Source organism: Cnephaeus nilssonii (genome assembly GCF_951640355.1).
Source record: "Cnephaeus nilssonii genome assembly, chromosome: 14".
Taxonomy (NCBI): domain Eukaryota; kingdom Metazoa; phylum Chordata; class Mammalia; order Chiroptera; family Vespertilionidae; genus Cnephaeus; species Cnephaeus nilssonii.
The window spans coordinates 26,274,912-26,298,467 of NC_137085.1; the positions used below are offsets into that span (position 1 = coordinate 26,274,912).

A 23,556-nucleotide genomic window follows, 5' to 3' on the forward strand; every position below is an offset into this window, starting at 1 on the left:
ATTTGACTACTTAGTGTAAATTAAAATACACACACACAATGGGAAAGCAAACAAACTGGGATACTTACAGCAACTGTAACAGTCTGAGTTTGAACGTTATGCTAGTACATATAAAAGTCTTCATTAAACTCAATAAGAAAAGCATTAGAATACCACTCAAAAAATAAACAAAAGACATGAAAAAGCAAATTCCTGAAATAGAACATACTACTGGTTAATGACCACATGGAAAAAGATTAAACATTATGCATAACCAATGAATGCAACATGATTCCAGTTTTTCAGGGATAAATCATTATAAAATTAAAATAATGTTTTAGTTCCTCTGTTGACAATAATGTGGTAAAATTGGTTCTCTAATCATACCTGGCTAGTGGGTATGTAAATTGATACAATTATTTTTGGAAGTAAGGATCGAGTCTTTAAAATCACATATCCTTTTTCTGGGAAATTTTATATCACAGATTTTTATCCTATAGAAATAGACTGAAATTTAGAAAAAAAAATGCTTTGCACAAGGATGCTTGCAGAGTAATATGACAATAATGACAAATTAGAAACAATCTAAATGTCCCCCAATTAGAGATGATTCAATAAATGATGTTTATTTACATACCCTAGAATATTATACAACTGTGAAAATGTTTACGAAGAGTTTTTAATAGACGGCTGAATACTTGTAAGATAATGTTAAGTGTGTGTGGAGTGGGGGCGAGCGGGGGAGAGAGAAACAGTTCAATTACATATGTGGAATGACTTCAGGATTTTTTTTTAATTAATGTGCATGGAAAAAAGACCAGAAGGCAATAGACTACAACATTAATGGTGGTTCTTTGGTGAGGGGTAAATTATTCACTCAATTTTTTTTCCTTCTTCCTCCTTATTTTGCATTTTTTAAATATTCTCTTTCATTATAATGCATTACTTTTATAATAAAAAGGTTTTAAAATATCTTGCCCTGTGTGTTTGTGCCAAAGTCAGAACTAAAGATCTCTTCTGCTCCAAAAGATCCTGGGCTCAGAGCAGTGAGGCCCACCAGTAAAAGTGTTCTCTCTCTTGTATTTTTCAGCTTTCTTTTGCCGCGACCACACCTGTCCTGGCTGATAAGAAAAAATACCCTTACTTCTTCCGGACTGTCCCATCAGACAACGCAGTGAATCCAGCCATCCTGAAGCTGCTAAAGCATTTCCAGTGGAAGCGAGTAGGCACACTTACCCAAGATGTGCAGAGATTCTCCGAGGTATGCTTTGCTGAGGGGTCAAGCTCTCAGCTCCCTGTTGGCCGCTGTCATCTCCAGGCAAGGGCATTACGGCTGAATCAGGGATGGGCAGTATCACAGGGCTTTTAAGCAGACATTTATTAGCAGGACCAACGTTGTTTTACCTTTGACAAAACAGAGCTGGTGGCTGAGGAATTTGATGGTGTATGGGACAGGTGAAAACCTCCGTCCTAGATAGCTGAGGAGTGAACCCTTCCTTTGGCTAAATCCTGTGGCTTATTCCCTCACCGCCCCTATAGGTTTGTTGTCCTTGTTGCTGATGCTGTAGTGACCCTCTGAAAATCATGACAGGGTGGAGGGGTAAATGGGGGGAAAGTGGAGGACATCTGTAGTACTTGAAACACAAAACAAACAAACAAAAAAAGCCAAAATATAAAGTAAAAAAATAAAAAGGTTGCTAATTGCCCTAAATCTCACATTCTCTTCCACTCTCAGTTCAGTGTTCATCTGCCCAGTTCCTTTTCATTATATTTATTTAAACCCAATGATGTCATACTATAGATTTTGCTTTTTTCATTTTACAACAGATCTTAGAAGTCTTGATTGATCTCATTCTTATTAATGGTCCATGGTGTTCTGTCAGATGGAGAGATGATAATTTATTGAACCAGGCCCCTATGGATGTGTATACCTTTTTAACATCACCGCCAACACCTTCCCACCTGGCAGATTTCTAGAAGTGGAATTACTGAGTCATCTAAAATAGTGAGATAAATTGACTTCCAGAAAGGCTGTTCTAATTTCTAGTCCCACCAATGTGTTTGAAAATTCCCATTTCCCCACACCCTTCCTAAGAGTGCATATTATCAAAGGTTTAAAAAGTTTTCCCACTCAGATGAGGGCAAAATTGTCTCTTGTCTTTCTTCCCATTCTCCTTATAATTTCTACTTTCCTTTCTCCTCGATACTTGGAGCCTCCCAACAACATGACATTCCAGGTGTGCTTAGCTGCCCAAGAGAAAAACACTGAGCCTTGTGGGGAGGGAAGGCGTGAGACAGATGTGGGAGGAGTTGGAAAGGACCCAATCATTCTGGCAGGAGGGTAGAGGCAGAAAGGACTGGGAATTACTAGACCTGATTTCCACCCCAGCCTTGTACTTACCTTTCTGAGGCTCTGCCCATCTCTCCCATGGGAGGGACAGGCCACTCTCGATGCATTGACCTTGGAGAAGTCACCTCTCTTCTCTCAGCTGCGATTTCCTCCACTATCCCTTCAGGATTCTTTCCAAAATCTGATGAGTCATGGATTTGAAAGAACTTTGTAAACTGTAAAGTTCATGCACAGAGAGGGATGTTTTGGGAGGTGCTTGAAAAGCATAAGTGTTTGGCCCCACCATCTGTGATTATCCAAACAAGGCATGCTTTTCCCAGGCAAGACTGGCCCTCTTCTCACCTCTCTGCTTCTCAATCCCTAGGGTGAGGCACAAAGGAAACTTGACCTCCAGCGGGAGTGACTCAGTGCCAAAGCTGAAGAGGCTTTTGCTGAAAGACTGCCCTTTATGCAGGCAGCCACAAATGTTCTGAAATGAGTATGAAACTGGTTGATGGAGAGGATGAGGAGGGCCAGTCTGTGGCCCCATTAACATGGGACTCTGAAGCAATTTGGAGGGACCTGCGTTTTTCCAATAGAGTCAGAGCCTGAGGGGCCCTTAGAGACACTTCCCTAATCCCCTTATTGTATAAAAGGGGACACTGAGGCCCAGAGAGGGGATGGGAAAATGTTCAGGGTTTCAAAGCATCTCTGAAGTCATGAAGTCATTGTTCACAAAAAAGTCAGGACTAAAACCTGGTCCAGGCACCCATTCCAGACTTACATTGCTCCTTCTTTCCATCCATAACTTCCTGCAGTCACAAGTGAACTGCATGTGACCTGGAAGATTTGAAAAACCTGAAAGCCTTGACCTAAAGAGATTACATTTTCAGCCCTGGCTTGGTTGAGTGCTTTATGGATCCTCTAACAACTCTCACAGCCAACCCCCCTGTAGGGAGGAGTTATGGTTCCCATCTGACAGAGGGAATTGAGGCTTGCCTCTTGCCCCAGGGCGCATGCTGGTGAAGAGCCCAGCTGAGGCTGGAAGCCCGGACCTGGACCTCCGGAGTACTGGTCAGTGTTTTCTCCATTATGCTGTCCCCACCCACTGGGGTCAGGTATTGACAGTTTGTTAGCACATCTCCATCCCTGCACAGCTGTGTGGGGGCCCTCAGCCGAGTTTCAGGGCATTAGAGGGAAACCTCCTTTCTGAGGACAGGATGTTGCTTGGTGGTATTGCTGGCAAGAACCCCTTTCGATGTAAATCTCTCCGCCCAGCTGACTCCTCTCTGTGCCCAAGGGCTTTGGCATCCCTCTCCTGATGTCTGGGCTGCATCGCTGGAGTGCAGGCCCTGGAAGCTCGCCAGGGCCTAACAGCTTTTTGTGAGTGCAAAGGAAACTGGATTCCTTTTATGAAACTGGTCGATCTGCAGCATCAAGCACTTCTGTTCCGGACTGGTGCACTGGAAGGAATGTCAAATGAAAGCAATCCTGAAGTTGGAGGGAGCTGGGGAGGAAACCTCAATCCCAAGGAGCTCATTACATTGGGACTGAGAGGGGGAAGAGTTGAGGGCCATTCCACCTTGGGACCAGCTGCTCCTTCGAACCCAGAACAACTGAGATTTAAGACCAGTGAGTGGTGACCCAGAGGCTGCTCAGGTTTTGGGTCAGATGTACCAATCTCTAGGCCCAGCTTTGCCAAGCAAGGGCTGTGTGACACCAGGCAATTCACTTCACCTGAATGAGATCCCAGTTTCCCTTCTGTAAAATAGGGAGATTTAGTCCCACCTCACAGGCACTGGGAAATGAGAAAACATAAGTGAAAGACTTATGCATACTTGGTGCTATTAAGTGGACATTCTCTTTGCCACTATTCATGAGACAGACTCTAGAAATGCATATCCATTCACTTAAAAAATAACGATGTGGCCTGTGATGTGCCAAGCCCTGAGCTGTCGGGGGCCAGAGAGGAATGAACATGGCCTTGAGGTCAGTAGGTATCAGGCCTCCTTCATTGGGTTCTCAACTCTGGCTGCTCATTGGAATCACCAGGGGAATTTATTTTTAATACAAAAAAATTTTAAATTTTATAACTTGAGATTTTTCCCTTTCCTCTTCCCCTCCCCACACTTTTTATTGGGATGATTTATATCGCATACAACTCATCCCATTGTTAGTATATAGTTCAATTATTTTTAGAAAGTTTATAAAAGTTGTGCAGCCATCGTCACAGCCCAGTCTTAGAACACTCCTATCACTCTAAAAGTTCTCTCATGCCCGTTTGTCATCAATCCTACCCCCAGCCCAGGTTTGTTTGCTTGCTCTATAGCAGTGGTCGGCAAACTCATTAGTCAACAGAGCCAAATATCAACAGTACAACGATTGAAATTTCTTTGGAGAGCCAAATTTTTTAAACTTAAATTTCTTCTGACGCCACTTCTTCAAAATAGACTCACCCAGGCCGTGGTATTTTGTGGAAGAGCCACACTCAAGGGACCAAAGAGCCACATGTGGCTCGCGAGCCGCAGTTTGCTGACCACGGCTCTATAGTTTTGCCTTTTCTAAAATTTTCATATAATCATATAACATGTATTTTTTTTGTGCTTGGCTTCTTTTTAGCACACTGTTTTTGAAGACTATCCATGTACATGTATCAGAAGTTTGTTTCTTTGTACAGCTGAGTAGTATTCCCCTATATGGATAGGGTACATTTTTTAATCAACAGGGGAGCTTTACAAATCCTGGTGCCCAGGCCATCCCTCAGAACAGTTACAGGAAGTGACCCCAGCATTAGAACCCCTCTAGGCTTTCCGGGTGGTTTCAGTGTGCCCCCAATGCTCTGTCCTTCACCACTGGCTCAGGAATGCAGGGTGGAAATGGTGCCCTCTGGTGATGGGAGCCCTTGCACTGAGAGGAACCCAGTCTGCTTGGCAGTGTGCCTGTCTTCAGCAGTCCGGTGGCTGTGGAGTAGGATGGAGGAGGTGGAGAGTAGCCTTGCCCCAGCACTGGGACTCTGCCAGGTGGAAGACAGAGTGGATGTGGATGGTGAAGATTGAGGGTGCTGCTGAGAGGGTGGTCCATGGGCCCCAAGATGGAGAGGGGTAGGCAGGAAGGTGAACTGTGGGCCTGGAAGAAGTGAAGCCCTGGAAGTCTCTTACAAACTTGGTGATGTGGGGGTAAGGGAGCTGGAAGGAGGGGAAGCTGTGGTCATAGTTGGAAGAGGATGTAGGGATTGAGGAGCCAGGCCCTGGCTGTGTGTGAATAGCTAAAGCAGAGTGATGGTAGAGATCACCAGGGGCAAAGAAGTCAGAGGCCAGAATGCTGAGTGACATCCATGTGGGCACTGCAGGCACAGGATGGAGGCAGGGCTTGGGTGGCGAGAAAGGCAGTGAGCACCAGTGTCTGGAAGGACCAGCAGAGAATAACAGGGTATTTAGGCTTCTCCCCCCAGTTCCAGGTCCTGTCATTGATTCTTCTGGCTGCCAGTTTTTGATGCAATTAAACAACTGTGTATCCCGGGACAAATCACTCAGTCTCTCTGGGACTCGGTTCCCCCTTCTATAAGTTAAGGGAGATGGGCAAGTTGACTCTAAAATCATTATTAGCTTAAAGAATTTGTGCTGAGGACTTAGAGAGATCTGGTTGATGACCTTGATCCTGCCATTCCCAAGGGTGTAGCCATGAGAATTATTTACCTCTTTATGCCTCCATTTCTTCATCTTGAAAATGGGGATAATGACAGTGCTAACTAACTCTTAGGGTTGTCATGAGGATTAAATGTGCTCAGAAACCTAATGTGCTAACAGAAGTGCCTGGCTCATAATAAACACCATGCAAGGGTTAGCTGTTACGTTTTTTATCATCTAGAATCTGGTTCCTTAGCGGATAGCTGACCTCCATTCAGGAGCCTAGCGGTGTGGCTCGGTTTTGTACCTGCCACTAGCATCACTTCCCTCCCTACCCGCCCTCCAAGCTGGCTCGGAGACTCCCTGCCAGTCACTGGTCCGCAGTGATCTGGAGCTTTCTGGGGCTGACCTTTCCATGCCAGAGGCCTCCCCCAAGTGTTGGAACCCACTGAAGCCCTTGATCTGTCCAAGACCAAAAGGGCATCATCTGCAAGAGCTTCCCCTTCAAAGCACGTGCCCTTTCAGCCTTCCACAGCCCTGCCTGGCCCTTTGAAGTCCTCCCTGCTGGCCAAGTCACCATCTGCCCCACCAAAGGAGCCTCTGGTCTCTTCCTCTAAAGTTACCGCTTATTATTATGGAACGGTAGCCTGGAGGACACTTCTGCAGTGGAGGACAGGGGACCTTGTGCTTGCATCTAACCCAGGAGCCAACCTTATTAGAGTCATCAGCCTTCCCTGCTGCTCTGAGCAGGATTGAGCTCCTCAGGGTGGCTAAGACCCTTCACGGTCCCCTGAGGCCTCCCCCTTTGTCTCACCTTCAGTCACTTTCTCTTTTGGTCCAGCCACACCTCTGTGCTGGCTTCTCTCTGTGTAGGAACATCCTCTGCCACACTTGACTCAACATGCCTCTTTAGGCTGGTTCAGGTGTGCTGCCTCTGCTCCTCCAGTTCCTTGCACAGTGCAGTGTAACATACCATCTGTCTCCGCATCCATCACCCCCCACCACAGGACTGGAGAGCCCCTGTGGACAAGAGCCACTCTGACCTCTCAGTCCCCTCACCCTGCATGCTACCTGGCATGTGTACGTTCAAGAAGGTATCTCTGTCCATTAGGCCCTCTGTTGTGCTTAGTCGGCCTGCACCTGCAATGGTGCGATGGGGGTGGGAGGGGTGCCGATAAATCCAAGCCCCTGTGCTGAGTCACCAGGGGCCATCAGGACAAAGGGAGGAGCTGGCCAAGTCAGCAAGTCACACTCCCATAGAACCCAGCACAGGCCAGGCTGCTGTTTCTTAACTGGGTCTTTCTGGGATATGACATTGTTTACTGGTGGGGATTTTTCTAGAGATCTCAATGGAAAATTTACTGGAACCAGCAGTGACCAGGGACCTACCACGTGGCCACTCTGGGTGGCGTTGGCAATGCACACACTGTAGTTCGTTTCTGAGTGATTTTCCTTGGCTTCATCATCCAGGGAGGTTCATTTGAGTTGTCAACATTTCAGAATCTTCTCTTTGCAGGATCAGGTGATCTCATTCTCTAGAGCAGTGGTTCTCAAAGTATGGTCCCTGGACTGACAGCATCAGTGTCATTGTCACCTGGGAACTCATTAGAGGAACAATGAGTTTGAGGAACTTTTTATTTTGAGCAAATAAGAGTGGGAAGACTCCATGGAGGTGAGAATAGTTCCTGTGAATCAGACCCTCTGATGCAGCTGAGAACCCCTGTGTTGGAGGAATGGGCAGCTTTCAGCTGAGGCCACTGTGTTGCTAAGTCTGCTTTATCTGAGAAAGGGGCCAGGCTGTGCCACTTCTGGTCCATGTCCATGGCTTCCCTGCAGGCAGCAGGATCACCTGTGCAGCCCACGTATCCAAAGATCCTCTAAACATTAGGAGGCAGGAGGGGACTCCTGACTGATCAGATCTTAATCCTGAAGGTACTAGTGTCCCATTCGTGCCCCAGTTTTTTTTTTTCCTAAAGAACTTACTAATGCTCTTAGGTGACTTATTAGTAGCTGTCTGTCTGCAGGCAAGAAACATCCTCTCCTTGGCTCTTACGTCCAGCTCTGGCAGAGACCCGGCTCGGGGCCAGCCAGCAGGGACTGCTTCATATGTATCCATCCTGCCCACACCAAGGCTCTGTTTGTAGCAACCTCTTTGGCATTTGGAAAGTGAGATTGTTTAAGCTAGCAAGCACATAGTTGATGTGCTTATTCAGTGATATTGCCTCTAAGAGGGTATAAGTAACACTACAGGTTGGGGGTCACTGGGATGGATGAAGTACACAGGGTTGCCTGTTCATTTAACAGATGGGGTGGGTGACATATGGAGGGTAGTACTGGCAATAGGTTCTTCCCTAAAGCCCTGGTCCAATGCAGATATTCAAGGTAGAGACTCCAGGTCAAGATCAAGAATGGGCTCTACAGGCCTCCAGGCTTCTGAGGTCTAGGCTCCATTGGGCTGACTCTAGGATTCAAGAAACACTTCTTCCTTCATGTAAGTGCCCTCAGGGAGAGTGTAGCAAGTGCCTTGCCAGATCCATTCCTTCAGAGTGAGAAGACCCCATGGGGTGAGAACAGTTTCCAGTGCTCCTGTATCCTGGTGGCATATCTGGGAGTGCATACAAGGATTTTTGTCCAGTGGTGTCTGCGGTGGCGAATCCTTTGGACAAAAAGATCTCCAAGTTGAGTGCCTTGTTCTGGCCCAAAGCTTCTGCTCTTGGGAGAGATGGCCCACTATCTCTCCTCCTCCCTCCACTCCAAATAGGTCAGAGATGGCTGCCCCATTCCAACGTGAAGGAGAAAGACCCTGGGGCTTAGTGGATGCTTCCTCCTTAACCCTCCATGCCAGGTCCTCAGAGCTCAGCACTCTCCCACCACACACATACCAATTCTTAAAAGACAGGAGCTGTTCTGGACCCTGCTCAGAGCGGACAGGTGCTTGGCTGTGGGTCTGTGGTGCCAGCACCAGGGCTCATGCCGGGCTGGGTGAATGCCACTCTCAGCTCCCCAGGGCTGTGATATAAGATAAATACATACTCCACCCAGGCCAATGGGTCCCAGAACACCGAGTGAGTGAGGGCCAGTGTTTTTTTTCCTAAAGAACTTACTAATGCTCTTAGGTGACTTATTAGTAGGATCTCCTTCTGGCCTGGGGAAACAGGCCAGAAGGAGATCCTGGAGGTTTCTGGGAGGGAAAGGGGTCCTGAATATCCATAGTGACTTCAAAGCCCTCACCAGGGACATTCCCCAGGCCTCCTGCATGGCCCTGGGCCCTGTTCCCAGAGCATGACTTCAGCCCTGGGAAGCAGCTCTTGCACCAGGTAGGGGACTATAATTATGACATCATCAACTGCCATTTACGGTATGCCTGCTCGTGCAGGTGATGACATTCAGTCACCCAGCATGGTACTGTCTCTGTTTTGTAGCGCAGACTCACTTAGGAAGGATCAAGTCACTTTGCCAAGGTCTCACAGCCAAGAGGTGGCAGGTGTGGGTGTTTACCCAGGTTTGTGCCTGCCTTTGTGGAGAGGAGGCCGAAGGTCTGGGCCAGTATTCGCATCCCCCTTCCCCCCCACACTGCCCCGCCCTCCCTCCCCCGCCCCAACACACACACACACACACACACACACACACACACACACACACACACGGAAGCAAGGAGATGGATATACAGACCAACAAATCCATGTCTCAAGGGGACCTTTTCACAGTCCCCTGGAATTTTCACCATGGGGTTCTGCATTTAATTTTTATTTTCCAGACCTTGAATCTCAGAGGCCTGCTCTGTCCCGCCACACCTGCGCCTACTGCACTTCCCAGAATATTTGGCTAACAGGGCAGTGCATCTTGTAGTGTGTAGGTCCACAGAGCTATTCTGGTTGATTCTGGCTGCAGTTTTCCCCAAGGCCCATCTGCCATGCTTGGGTAACATGAGCAAAGGAGTGGAGTTGGAAGGCATGTGGAGCCTTTCATAACTGGCAAACAGTCTGTTAGGACTGGATAGCTCAGTGTACAGGGTAAGAAGTGGGAGAACGGGCTGGGAGGAAGGAAGGACAGTGAAGGCCCTGCATGCCTCTTTGTTTGGACTTTACCTGTCAGTGGTAGGGAGCCACAGAAGGTTTTTAAATGGGGGGTGAGAGATGGTAGCAATCCTGAGGTCAGAGTGGGACAAGTAGCCTAGAGTCTGGGAAACTGGCCAGGGGGTTACTGCAGTGCTTCAAAAGAAAAATAATAAGACTGTAGTTACTTTCTTACATAAAAATTTCAATTTCTCTTTGTTTTTATGTTTGCTTTTTTATTTAGAATACTAATTATTGTTTTCTAACCATAATATTGATATGTACTCAATGCAGAAAACTTGGAAGACACAGAGGAGCACAAAGGAAAAGGAAAAATGAGCCACTGAAAGGTCATTGTTAACATCTACAGGCATATGTCTTGACAGTTTCTTCAGTGCATATAAGTGAACATACATAAACAAATACTTGCTCTTACTATAGAAATGGCTTCTTTAATTTAGCAATTCAGTGGGAATGTTTCCCCAGGCCAGCAGATACTCTCCACCACCGTGGCTCATCATAGCCTGTCCACTCTGGGCCTGGTGACCCCAGGGACAGCCCCCACCTGTGCCACAGCCCCCTTTGATGTGTTTGGAGTTGCGTTTTCCTTCAGTTTTATTTATCCTACAAAGTGTGCCCTTCCTTCCTATATACCAGTAGTTCTGCGAATATTCTGCTCATTGATGGTCTTCCTTAATGGCTTTCCAGAACCACTAGAGATTTTTTCCCCTTAAAAAAAAATCTTTGCCATTTGGTGGAATTTGGGCTAGCACAGGAGGTAGATGTATATTCTCTATTGCTGTTGTTTTTTTTAATAGCTGTTGAAAATATTTTACCCTATGGGCATGCCGTAATTACTCAAGGAGAAGCTCCCATTACATGGAAGTAGTTGCCAATTTTTTCCTGATTGCAAAACAACAATGCAATAAATTCATACTTGTATTTTAATAGGAATATCTCTGATTATTTTCAGAGGATAAATTCCTAGAAATAGTATGCACATTTTGGAGCCTTTTGTACATGTTGCCAAATTGTCCTCCAGGAAGATCATACCAATTTAGAACTTCATAACAGTATAGGAGAGCACTCATTGCCAACATTGCATATTATTCTCTTTTGATCCTTGGCAATTGCTATTTTAATTTGCATTTCTTTGATTACTACTAAGATTGAATTTCTTTTTTACTAGGAATCTTTTTCATTTCCGTGTCTCCTTTTATACATTGGCTGTTCATGTTATTGGCACATTTTCCTATTGGAGTGTTCTTTTTCTTACTGATTTATAGGAGTTCTTTATAAAATAAGCATATTAGGCCTTTGTCACAGTTGTTGCAGATATATACCCAGGTTTCATGTGATATTCAATTTTGCTTTTTATGTTATTTGATAATATTGAAAATTTTAATATTTTATACAGTCAAGTTTATCAAGGCCATTTTTTCACTTTTAAGCTTGGCATGCTCTTTCCATCACAAGAATTTTTGTAAATATTCACCTACATTTTCTCCTAGTACTTTTATTACTTCATTTTTAAACTTATCTGATATTTTAGTATGTGGCCTCAAATATTGGACTTTTCTTTTCCTATCCCCATAGTCACTCAATAATTCTTCCAGCATTTAATTAACATATATTTTCCTGATTCATTTAAAATACCTATGCTAAATATTCTCTTTAGAAAATAATATACATTTTTATACATACTGTAGACCAGATGTATAATAGAAATATAAAGCAAGCCACATGTGATTTTATAGTAGCCACATTTTAAAAACTGAAAAGATATAGGTAAAATTAACTTTAATAATAGTTAGTAATATTTTATTTAATGAAATGTATCCAAAATACTATCATTTCAATATGTGAAACTAACCATTTCAAATTCTCAGTAACCATATGTGGCTAGTGGCCATCCCATTGGAGAGTATGGCTTATACTATTCCTGAGTTTTTAAATTTTAAAAAATATATATTTTATTGATTTTTTACAGAGAGGAAGGGAGAGGGATAGAGAGTTAGAAACATCAATGAGAGGGAAACATTGATCAGCTGCCTCCTGCGTACCTCCTCCTGGGGATGTGCCCACAACCAAGGTACATGCCCTTGACAGGAATCAAACCTGGGACCTTTTAGTCCGCAGGCCAACACTCTATCCACTGAGCCAAACTGGTTAGGGCGAGTTTTTAAATTTTGATCTGTTCATTCTGGAATTGGCATCCTCATCCTAGCGTTCTGAATATTATTCCATGGAGTTCTGAGTCAGAAACAGGTTAGTGTGGTAGACTTCTCAGATCCTGAGATTCAAGTTGACCAAAGTTCTGCCACTTTCAGCATGTGGCTTTGAAGTTCCTCTTGTGGGCTGTAAGGGAAACAGCCACGGAAGAATATCACGTGGAAGGCGTCTGTGGACTAGGCTGGAAGTGATGCACATTACTCACATTCCATTGGCTATGAATAAAACGCAGTCCTCCCTTCATTTATCACAGTTGCCTTTATTTTCACTAATTTAATTTTTGTAAGGTTCCAAAAATGCAGTAGGGTTGTTTTTTTTAAAATTTCTTTATTGATTAAGGTGTTACATATGTGTCCTTATTCCCCCTTTACTCCCCCTATCCCCCCCACTCATGCCCTCACCCCCCTGTTGTCTGTGTCCATTGGTTAGGCTTATATGCATGCAGTAGGGGTTTTTATTTTAATTTCAGTAACTCCAGAATTAATTTGGGGGACATTTGACATATTTTTAATACCAAATCTATCCATTTATGAACATAGAATATCTCTCTATTCAAAATTTCTTACTGGGTCTTCCATAAAGTTTTGTCATTCTCTTTATATAGATCCTTTCCATTTGATGCTGAGTTTATTTTAAAGTAGTTTTCTTGCCTTAGGGAATGGGATATATTTTTCTTGACATTTTAAAAGTGTTTATTGCGGAGCTCCAGTGGCGCAATCGGTTAGCACGCGGTACTTATAAAAGTGTTTATTGCTAGAATATAGGAAAACTATTGATTAGTGTATATATATCTTATGACTGACCATTTTCAATTCTAATTACTTCTGGTAGTTTTTCCTCTCTTAATTCCCTCAGGCTTTCTAGGTAGACAATAATACCAACTAGAGCGAGAATAAATTTGCTTTGTTTTTCAGCATTATAGCATCTTTAAATTATTTCTTATGAGGTGGTACAGCATAATGGTTAGAACAGAATGACTGATTAGGTTCTCATTCTAGCTCAGCTATGCAGCTGGATGACCTTGGGCAAATTATTTAACTTTTCTGTGTCCCCAATAATGGGAACATACTCATATCACCTCAGGTGTTGTGAGTATTAAAATAAGTAATACATATAAAGTACTTGGAACTTAGAACAGTGCCCAAAGGAACATCCAATATATATTTGCAATTGTTATTACTAGTGCCTCATTCACTAAATATCCTGGAGTTATATTTAAAAATACTGATAATAATGAATATTCTTGTCTTGTTCTTGACTTTAATGAGAATGTTGTTGGAAGATATGATGTCTATTGGAAGAACAGATATTCTTCCTCATGTTGAGATGTTATATTTTTTATTTATTCAGTGTTTGAACCAGCTGAAATATCAGATGTCTTTTTAGAACCTACATCAATAGCGATGTGATTTTTTTTCTTTGCTCTATTAGTGTGACAAATTATAGTCATCAATTTCCTATATTCATTCTATTATACATAATATATTCATTCACTTAAAACATATTTATTGAGTGCCTCGCATGTGTTGGGCACTGTTCTAGGTACTATGGATGCATCAGTGAATGAAACAAAGTTCCTGCCCTCAAGGGGCTTGCATTCTAGTGTGTGGAGACAGATAATAAAAAGCAAAGATCAAATAAATGTATAATATTTCAGGTGGTAAATGCTGGGAAGAAAATGAAATAGGGTAAGGGGAATAGGATATGCCATGAGGGTTGGGGTGAGGTCAAGGAGAGAGTCAAAGACAAGGTACCATATAAGCAGATACCTGAAGGCAGTGAAGGACAAGTCATAGGCTATCTGGGAGAAGAGGGTCCAGAAGGAACAGCATGTGCAAAGGCTCTGATCCAGGAGATGATCTGGTGGTGCTGGAGTCACCAAGGAGACCATTCTGGCAGGAACAGAGTGGGTGAGGAGGAAGTGGAGCAGTTGTTGGGGGTGGAGATTTCTGGCTCTTACAAGACATTCGTGAGCACTTTGGCTTATACTTTAAGTCATTTGAGAAACTACTGGGGAATATTCTTTTTTGTTTTTGATTGAGAAAAAGTTCACATAAAATCCAACATTTTGACCATTTTAAAGTGTGTAATGAAATGGTATTTGGTATGTACATAATGATGTTCAACCATAACCACTATGTAATTCCAGACATTTTCACCAAAGGATATCCCATATCCATTAGCAGTCACTCACTTCCCCACCCCAAGCCCTGACAGACACAAATCTTTCTCTGTCTATGGATTTGCCTATAATAGGCATTTTCATTTAAATGGAAGCAGAGGGGTGTGAGGTACGGGAAATGGGTGAAAGTTGTCAAAAGGTACAAACTTCCAGTTATGAGATGAGTAAATTCTAGCTTACTTGTGTGTGTGTGTGTGTGTGTGTGTGTGTGTGTGTGTGTGTATCCTATCTAATAATAGAGTAACATGTAAATTACCATCACTCCGCTACGCCCACGATTGGGCGGCGGGAGGCTGGGGGGCAGGACTCGGGGTGGCCTATCCGGCCATTGAGAGGCACGGATCCGCTGCCACTGAGGGGGGCTACCCTGCTGTTGAGAGGCTCAGGGGGTGGGACTCCCGCCCCCTGAGCCTCTCAACGGCCAGATCGGGCCAGATCCGGCCAGATCCGCGGCCGCTGAGGGGGCCTGCCGCGGACACCCAGCTGCGCCTCTCAATGGCAGAGTAGCCAGGTGTCTGCGGCAGCCCCCCTCAGCGGCCGTTGAGAGGCGCAGGGGGCGGGAGTCCCGCCCCCTGCGCCTCTGAACAGCAGAGTAGCCCCCCTCAGCAGCCGCGGACCATCAAAAGTGCGGGAGCTGGGTGCCTGTCTGCTCCGGCACCAGGCCTTTCAGAAGCCTCTGCTGAGCCAGAGGCTTCTGAAAGGCCTGGTGCACCAGCGGACAGGCACCCAGCTCCACCGCGAAAAGCGAAAGCGTGTAGGGGACCCTACACGTGCATGATTCAATCATGCACTGGGCCTCTAATATATATATATATATATATACACACACACATATATATATACACACACACACACACTAGAGGCCTGATGCACAAAATTCGTGCAAGAGTACGCCTTCACAGCCGCAGCGGCTGCCTTGATCCCATGGCAGCAGCACAGGCTTCATCCAGAAGGACATCCAGAAGATCGTTTGGCTGTCTGGTGTAATTAGCATATTATGCTTTTATTATTATAGATATATCTTCTTTGGAGAAAAGCCTATTCAATTCCTTTGTACAATTTTTAATTGGGTTGTCTTTTTGCTGTAGATTTGTAAGAGTTCCTCATTTATTCTGGATACTAGATGCTTATCAGATACATGACTTATAAATATTTCCTCTCATTTTGTGGGTTGTCTTTACACGTTCATAATGGTGTCCTTTGCACAAAAGTTTTTAATTTTGGTGAAGTCCTTTTTATCTGTTCATTCTTTGTTATTGTTGCTTGTGCTTTGGTATCATATTTAAGAAGCCATTGTCTGATCTAAGGTCATGAAGACTTGAGCCTGTTTCCTTCTAGGAGTTTTATAGTTTTAGCTCTTACATTTAGGTGTTTGTCCATTCTTGTATATGGTGTGAGGTAAGGGTCCAACTTCATTTTTTTTTTCTTGTATGAGGTGATTCAGTTGTCCTAGCACCATTTGTTTAAAAGACTGTTATTCCTCCATTAAATTTTCTTGGCATCCTTGCTGAAAATCAATTGACCATAATAGTATGGATTTATTTCTAGACTACTAGAGAGTTTTTAAAAGGAAGGAGGATTTGATCTGTCTTACATTATAAAAGGGTCTGAGTGGAACATAGTGACTTGTACTAAATAATGAAAACCAATTGGATTCTTGATCTTTTTTTACAGTAGAGCTGACAAAGTAGATTTCTTGATGGAATCTATGTGTAGAGTAAAAAAAAATGGGGCATCCCAGTTTTTCAAGATGAAAAAATATTCTTAAAATGGATGGTGGTGATAGTTGCACAATGATATGAATGTACTGAATACCACTGAAGTGTACACTTAAAAATAGAATGGCAAATTTTATGTACATTTTCCACAAAATTTTTAAATCATTTTTAAAGCAAAAAAAAAAAAAAAAGAGGCATCAAGGATGGTACCTAAGGTTTTGGTCTGAGCAATTGGAAAGAATAAGTTACTACTTATTAACTTGAAGAAAAATGCAGAGGAATAAGTTTTAGAGAGGGAAATTAGTAGAGTGTTTAGCTAGCTCTGCCTACTGGAAATCCAGATGGAGATGTTGACTGCTGCTGGATAAATGAACTTCAAATTCACATTTACAATGAGCCATACTAGCATTCTTAAACCTATCTTTGTTATGCTGCACTATTCTTTTAATCAATTTAATTATCTGGGACTTTCCCCCTGTAAGTTCATGTAAGAGAAACTTATATTTTACTCTGACTATGCCATCCTTAATCATGTTTCATTTTCAGATTTATCCTAGATTTACAATGTGAATCAGAAAGCTTTCTATCTTTTTACATGCCTTGGAATAGTTTATAAAATATACAAATTAGCTTCTCTTTGAAAATAAAAAACCAGTCCTTGAAACCATCAGGATTTTATGTCCCTCACCTCACCCATTTTGCAAGTTCTTTGTGACTTCTTCTATGCTTCTTGATCACTTTAGGTTTATACTTCTTGTGTGGATTTTAGAAATTTATATTTTTCAGAGAATAGTTCATTTCCTTGAGATTTTCAAGTTTATTACCATATGCTTTAGTAAAATTTTTAGAATATCTATGTCTTCTGTTATATGCTCTTTCTCATTACAGCTATGCCCACCCCCCACTTTTTTCCTTGATTAAACTAGTTAGTTTGATTCTTTATTGATATAATTGGTATTAACATCTTAAATTTAGCATGTAAAATATGATCACACATCTTAATTTTTTCAAGTTAAATCTGAATCAAACACTCCACCTGCCACACTTATTTGAGTTAGCACCTCCCTCTCCAAGCAGCACCCTCCTCCAAAATAGCCAACAACACTGGTGGTCTTTCCATCACCAAATGGAAGAGCCTGTGTTCTGCAGCCCTTGCTGCCTACTGCCACTGGTGGTGCTGTTAACACTGGTCGGACTGGTTACCTCCACTGATGCAGGTCCCTGGATACATTTCCAGCATCCTCAAGCTCCTCACCAGGTTTCCAGGTGGCAACCTCTTCCAACAGTATTTTTACTTCCATATGGAGCCACTCCCAAGATGCAGGAAGACTGTTGGAGTGATGTGGTCATTTTTCTCCCATGGATCCAGAACCTCTGTTGTGTTTTTCTTCTTAGATATCTAAACCCCCAAGAGGCTGAGAGGGTTTCTTTTAGAACCCTATCTCTAAATGGTCCTATTCCATTTTGCTGCAGAGTATAGCTCATCTTCCTTAAAGCAGACACCTTAGTTGCTTGGGGGCGGGAGGGGGGCCTCCACTTGTCTTCCCTTTAAAGATTGCTCCTGCTCCTGGAGATAGATAAGTTTTCCAGACATTTCTCTCGCTAAAGAACATGTAGCAAAAAACATAAGTTAAATTTTCAGTGAAACATCTCATTGTCGTGTGTGTGTTTTTAACCCAAAGAACTAACACTTGGATTTTTATTGGCGCTGCTTTTATTACCTACTTTCTAATTTATTTGCTTCTGCTTTTATTTTTAGTAATATCTTCATTCTTTAGTTATGTTTGTTTTGCCATTCTTTTTCTAACTTCTTGATTTGCATACTTACTTTTTACTCTTTTAATTGCTATCAAATGTTTTTAACCAGTAAATTTGTATGTGATTACAGTTTTGACCAAATTCTATACTTTTAACTAAATAATATGGCATCCTCATTATAATAAGAGAACTGTATAATTATATTTTCAGTTTAAAATACTAGGTTCTACTTCTCTAAGTACCAATACAAAAATTAAAAATCTATTGTTAGCTACATAGATTAGCACATTTATTTACGACCCATTCCTCATCACCTCTAATTTTGTATTATTATCATTTGAGTTTTTATTTAACATTATTCTTTACATTGTGAATAATTTTCAATTGTTATTTGAGATATTGATTTTATTTTAAAACTAGATTATAATAACTATGATTTTAAGATTCAGATTCAAATTTATAGGGCTTCTATTCCTGATGACAATCTTTTATGAGTTGTGTCTTTTAATTTATCTTTCCATGGCATGAATATATCTTTGAGTAATATTTTTCAGGAAGGGTATATGAATTTTATATCTTCCATGCTATTACATAGATCACAGTTTTTCTCTGTGGCTTCTCCTATAAAGTATAGATTTTTATGATCATAATATTATTTTTCAAACCTCTCTAGACATTTCATCAATGTTGTAATGAATCTGAAGCAATCTGATTTGATTCCTTGTAGCTGTCTTTTTTTTTTTTTTTGCATGTGCTGGATGCTTGTAGGATTCTTTCTTTCTTTCTTTTTTGTAGAATTCTTTCTTAATTCTTGGAATTAATAAAGAAAATACAACACCTGTTGGGTGTTTGTCTGAAATATGGTTAGCATTTTTAAAAAAATATTATTTATTGATTTCAGAGAGAGGAAAGAAGAGTGAGAGAGGGATAGAAACATCACTGGTGAGAGAGAGTTATTGACTGGCTGCCTCCTATATCCCCTCTACTGGGGATCGAGCCTGCAACCCAAGCATGTGCCCTGACTGGGAATCGAACCGTGACCTTCTGGTTCATGGGTTGATACTCAATCACTGAGCCATACCAGTTGGGCTGATTAGCATATTTATTTGAAGAATTGAATGTTCAGATTGCAGTTTTCTTCTATTATATCTTTAGTTATTACTCTTGTTCTGATATCTTTTTAGAAATACCATTACATTTGACCCTTGAACAAAATAGTTTTGACTGCAGGGATCCATTTAGACATGGATATTTTTCAATAAATATTTTATCTTCCTTATGATTTCTTAATAACATTTTCTCTAGCTTATTTATTGTAAAAATACAATATATGATACATATAACATACAAAGTATGTGTTAATCGACTGTTTATGTTAGTGGTAAGGCTTCTGTCAATAGTAGGCTATTACTAGTTAAGTGTTGAGGGAGCCAAAAGTTATATGCAGATTTTTAACTGAGCCAGTGGGTCGGTGCCCCTAATCCCCACATTGTTTAAGGGTCAACTATAATTCACAAGAGAGTCTCTTTCATTTATTCTTCATATTATTATTTTCTCTGTGTTCATTTTTATCTTAGTCCTTATTCTCTATTCTGAGAGAATATCTCAACGCTGTCCTCCATAACATCCATCAGCTTTCCACAATTAAATTCTGCTCTTTAATGTTTCTAATGCTTTTTAAAATTCTCATAACATTTTTATTTCTTGTCATTATAATCTAAACTCTGCCAGCTTCTTTTAGTTTCAGTCTCTTTTATTGAATATCGCATTTCTTACATCTTAGAGACCAGGTTTTCTTTCAACTCCTTCAAGTACAAAACAGACACTACAATTGACTTCTTGTTCTAGTGCAAATCTTTTTAGAGGTGATGTTCTTTCTCTGCATGCATTTCTTGTTTGCCTCCTTTATGTTTCAGAAAAATTTCATAGGTTTAATGTGCCTTTTAGGTCTTTCCTGGACTGGTATTTACTTATAGCATGGGTCAGTTATCTTGGTCCCCCTCATTGTTTTACCTAGATGCTAGGATTCTTCACCTCGGATATTAACTTGGAAATTTGGGTGATGAAGTTTCACATTACTAGCCAGGGACAAGCAGCCCAAGGCATTTTGTGGGCATTTCTTCTCTAGTTTATCGGCACAGCTGGTCCAGATGTGCACTGTTCCTCCTGGCCTCTCCTTTGTTCTCTACCTGCTGTGGCTCCGAGCTGTCCCAGTTGGTCCTGGGAAAGTGGGCTTGGCTTGGCTTGGCTTTGCTTGTTCTTGGGTCTAATGGCTCAGCTACTCCAGAAGGCTGTGGGCTGCACATAAGAGGTGGGCTCCCCCTTATGGGCTCTGCACCCCTCCTGTGGCCCAGCCTCTCCTCCAGCATTCACTCACTCTCCATCTGAGACTGTGAGGTGGGTCCTGTGAGCATGTCCGCCTTCCCCGCAGCACCATACTGCTTTCTCAGGAAGGAGAGCTGTGAGTCAGTTCAATCTGGTTTCACTGGCACTGTACCTAGCAGAAATTCCTCAAAGTTGGTGGCATATTGATGGCACTCTCTCCTATGTTCCCATGCCGAAGCAGATTCCCCCTATTTTTATACTGCCTTGGTCCTTCCTGTCACTTTCAGAAGGAGGTAGCTTAGGTGGGAGTTGGACATCTGTGCTCAGCTTTACCATCTTTCCCCAAAGTTTCAGAGTTAACATTATTACCCATACTTTGTACTTCGATGTACAGAGATATGACAGTTCCTGAGCATTTCCTTTTAAATGCCTCGTATATTATGTGCTACCCTCATCATATCTGGTTTTATACTTTTTCCTGGATACTTTTTCTCTCCCACGCAAATTTCAATCTAGTACCTCTTGAATAGATGGGTAATTCTCCCTGCAAACATGGCGGTGCCAGTCTTGGAGCAGTGAGTGCCACTCCTTGCCAGGGGCTCATCATCTGGCATTATAAGTTACATCCTGACCTTCAGCAATATTAATGGAATTTCCCCACATCCTCCTTTCCTTGCCAAAATTATGACCTTTAAAAGTAGAAACAGAGAAGAAACTGTCCCCCTGCCTCCAAGTCCCCAATCTCCTTCCAAAGCCTTGGGTTTCACTAGAGAGCCATTTCGGATTTCTTCTGGCACACCCAGGCTCTCCATCCTGCATGAATCAGCAGACGTGGGCAGCAGGCAGTGGGGGAGGGGGTTGCAGAGCCCCCCACCCCATCACTGCTTGGCTGTCCGCCCCAGAAAGACAGCACGTCATACAATTTGCCATATCCAGTCTGTGAACAGCTGCCTCCCTACCCTCTGTGGGGAGCCACCTAGCACCACACATCTGCTCCTTCTGGGGATGGTGAAGATTCCTCCCACCATGGTGCTGTGAATTCCCTCAGGGGGTTCATGGGTGTGGAATAACATTCTTCTACAGAAAGCCCAAAGTAACCCGTCTTCATGAGAAGACAAACCTATTGGAGTTTAGTTCCAGTTTAGGCACCACCAGCACTTGCCTCCCTTCTCCCAACCTCATGTCATGTTTTCTCCACCTCCCCTTTTAGACTGTGTTGCCTCTGATAATAAACCTGCGATATATTGAACTTCAGTCATAGTAGACCCTGAGCATGTATTAGCTTATTTTACTCTTTCTAACAACCTTAAGTTGTGGCTTTGCCCCATTTACTCTTTCTAACAACCTTAAGGTAAGTTGTGGCTTTGCCCCATTTGTAGGTGCAAAAAGCACTCAGAGAGTTTCCTTGCTCCCCTGAGGTGGCCTAGCCAGTGGGGGCACAGCCAACATCCCATTCTCCAGCCACCTGACTCCAGTTTGTCCTCTTGCCTCTCCCCCATTGCCTTCCTGGCGGGAAATAGAAACACTGGCTCTTGTTGTGGGTTTACACCTGTGGGCCCATGAGCCAAATCCAGCCCCTGTTTTATTGGGACACAGTCATGGTCATTCATTTGCACATTGTCCATGGCTGCTTTTGCAATGTAAAGGCAGAGTCAAATAGTTGTGACAGAGACTGTGTGGCCTGCAAAGTCTAAGTTATTTTTTATCTGGCCCTTCACAGAGGCTGACCCATAGTTTACAGCATGAGCTGTGGAAAGCAATAGGTCTGAAGTTAAATCCCCAGCTCACGGCTTGCTACCTGTGTGACCTCAGGAAACTAACTCAGCATCTCTGAATCTCATCTTACTTACCCACGAACTGGTCATAATCATATATATTTAAAAATATATTTTTATTGATTTCAGAGAGGGAGAGAGAGATAGAAACATCAAAGATGAGAGAGAATTATTGATCAGCTGTCTCCCACACACCCCACCCTGGGGATCGAACCCACAACCCGGGCATGTGCCTTGATTGGGAATTGAACCATGACCTCCTGGTTTATAGGTCAACGCTCAACCACTGAGCCACACCAGCCGGGCCATAATAATATTTTTTTGTCCTTTTTCTTTTTATATCATAATCATATATTTTGATTTTATACCAGTGGTCAAAAGGGGTGAGATGACATGTGTGGAGGGGCTCTGCATCTGAAGGGCGCTCAGTAATCAGAGTTGTCTTTGTTACCTTTCTCACTATCATATATGTGCAGCCTTTCCCACTTTTGCTCTGTGGCTTCCTTTCTGGAACATTCCAGCATTTTTGTTTAAGAACCCTTCATCTTTTCTGACACCCTCTGATACAGATGAAGCACAGCTGCTTCTCAAGCCTCCTCAGAATGCTGGGCAGCAGGTGTAAGTGACGCTTACCTCAGGCAAATGAATGGGATGTCCTGAGGTCTCATTCATTCATTTAGCCAATGTTGGCTGAGCTGGATTCCATTCCATTATGCTGGAATATGACAGGGACTCAGACAGGGCTTCAGGGCCTCCAGGAGCTGCAGCAGGGGCAGATGGACAGGTTAATAAACCATGACAGTAATCACAACCCCAGCGCCTCCAGATTCTGGTCCTCTTTGGAAAATTCCCCTTGCACTCTGCAGAGTGAACACCTGTTCCTGAGAACCTCTGGGTACTGCTCCTAGGAGGATACATTATAAAAACTGCTTAGCTTAGCACAACTTCAAGCCCTACTCCTGGGCTGCTGGCCCACTCAGCACTTTGATGCTGTGTCCACCCCAGGACGTGGCCGGCTTGCCTGACTCGCCAGCTCCCTCCCAGGACACAGACTCAGCACCTGTACAGGCTGGGGCTGGCTCCACAAGCTTCAGGCCAGGGCAAGGGCAGACTGTCTTTCCTGACCTTGAAGAAGCTACTGTCAGCTTAGCTCCTCTCCGTCAGTCCGTGAGGCCTTGACATTCTCCCCTAGCCACCTGCAAGAGGGCCAAGACCTCACTGTGTGCTGTTGTGGCCGACCCAAAGAACTTCCTAATTCCTCTAGAACAGGGCCAAGAAAGGTGGGCCTGGGAGGGAGGAGCAGAGAATGCAAGGGTCCAGGGGTGAGCACAGGTCATTGGAAAATCCAGAGGGACTTCATGGAGGTGGGGCTGTTTGCAGTAGGGCTTAAACAGTGAGCACAACTTGAAAACAGGAGAGCAGAGGTCAGGAACTTAAAGTGATTAGTTTGTGTGTGGTTAGTGGTAAAAACCAATTATAAAGGTATATGATAAAATGTGAGATGAAAAAATTGGGATATAAAATCATGTACACTTTGATGACTTCTACCTAAAAGACATACCTGTTGTATCAATTAA

General features: G+C 43.0%; 1 protein-coding gene across 1 annotated transcript in view; it reads left to right on the forward strand.

The window, feature by feature from the left end:
* The window catches only part of GABBR2 (gamma-aminobutyric acid type B receptor subunit 2), a 315,641-nt gene that overhangs the window by 119,836 nt on the left and 172,249 nt on the right, over window positions 1-23,556 (forward strand). The window contains exon 3 of the mRNA XM_079789934.1: window positions 1,070-1,240. Coding sequence (XP_079646060.1) covers window positions 1,070-1,240 — 171 coding nt within the window. The remainder of the gene's footprint in view (window positions 1-1,069; window positions 1,241-23,556) is intronic.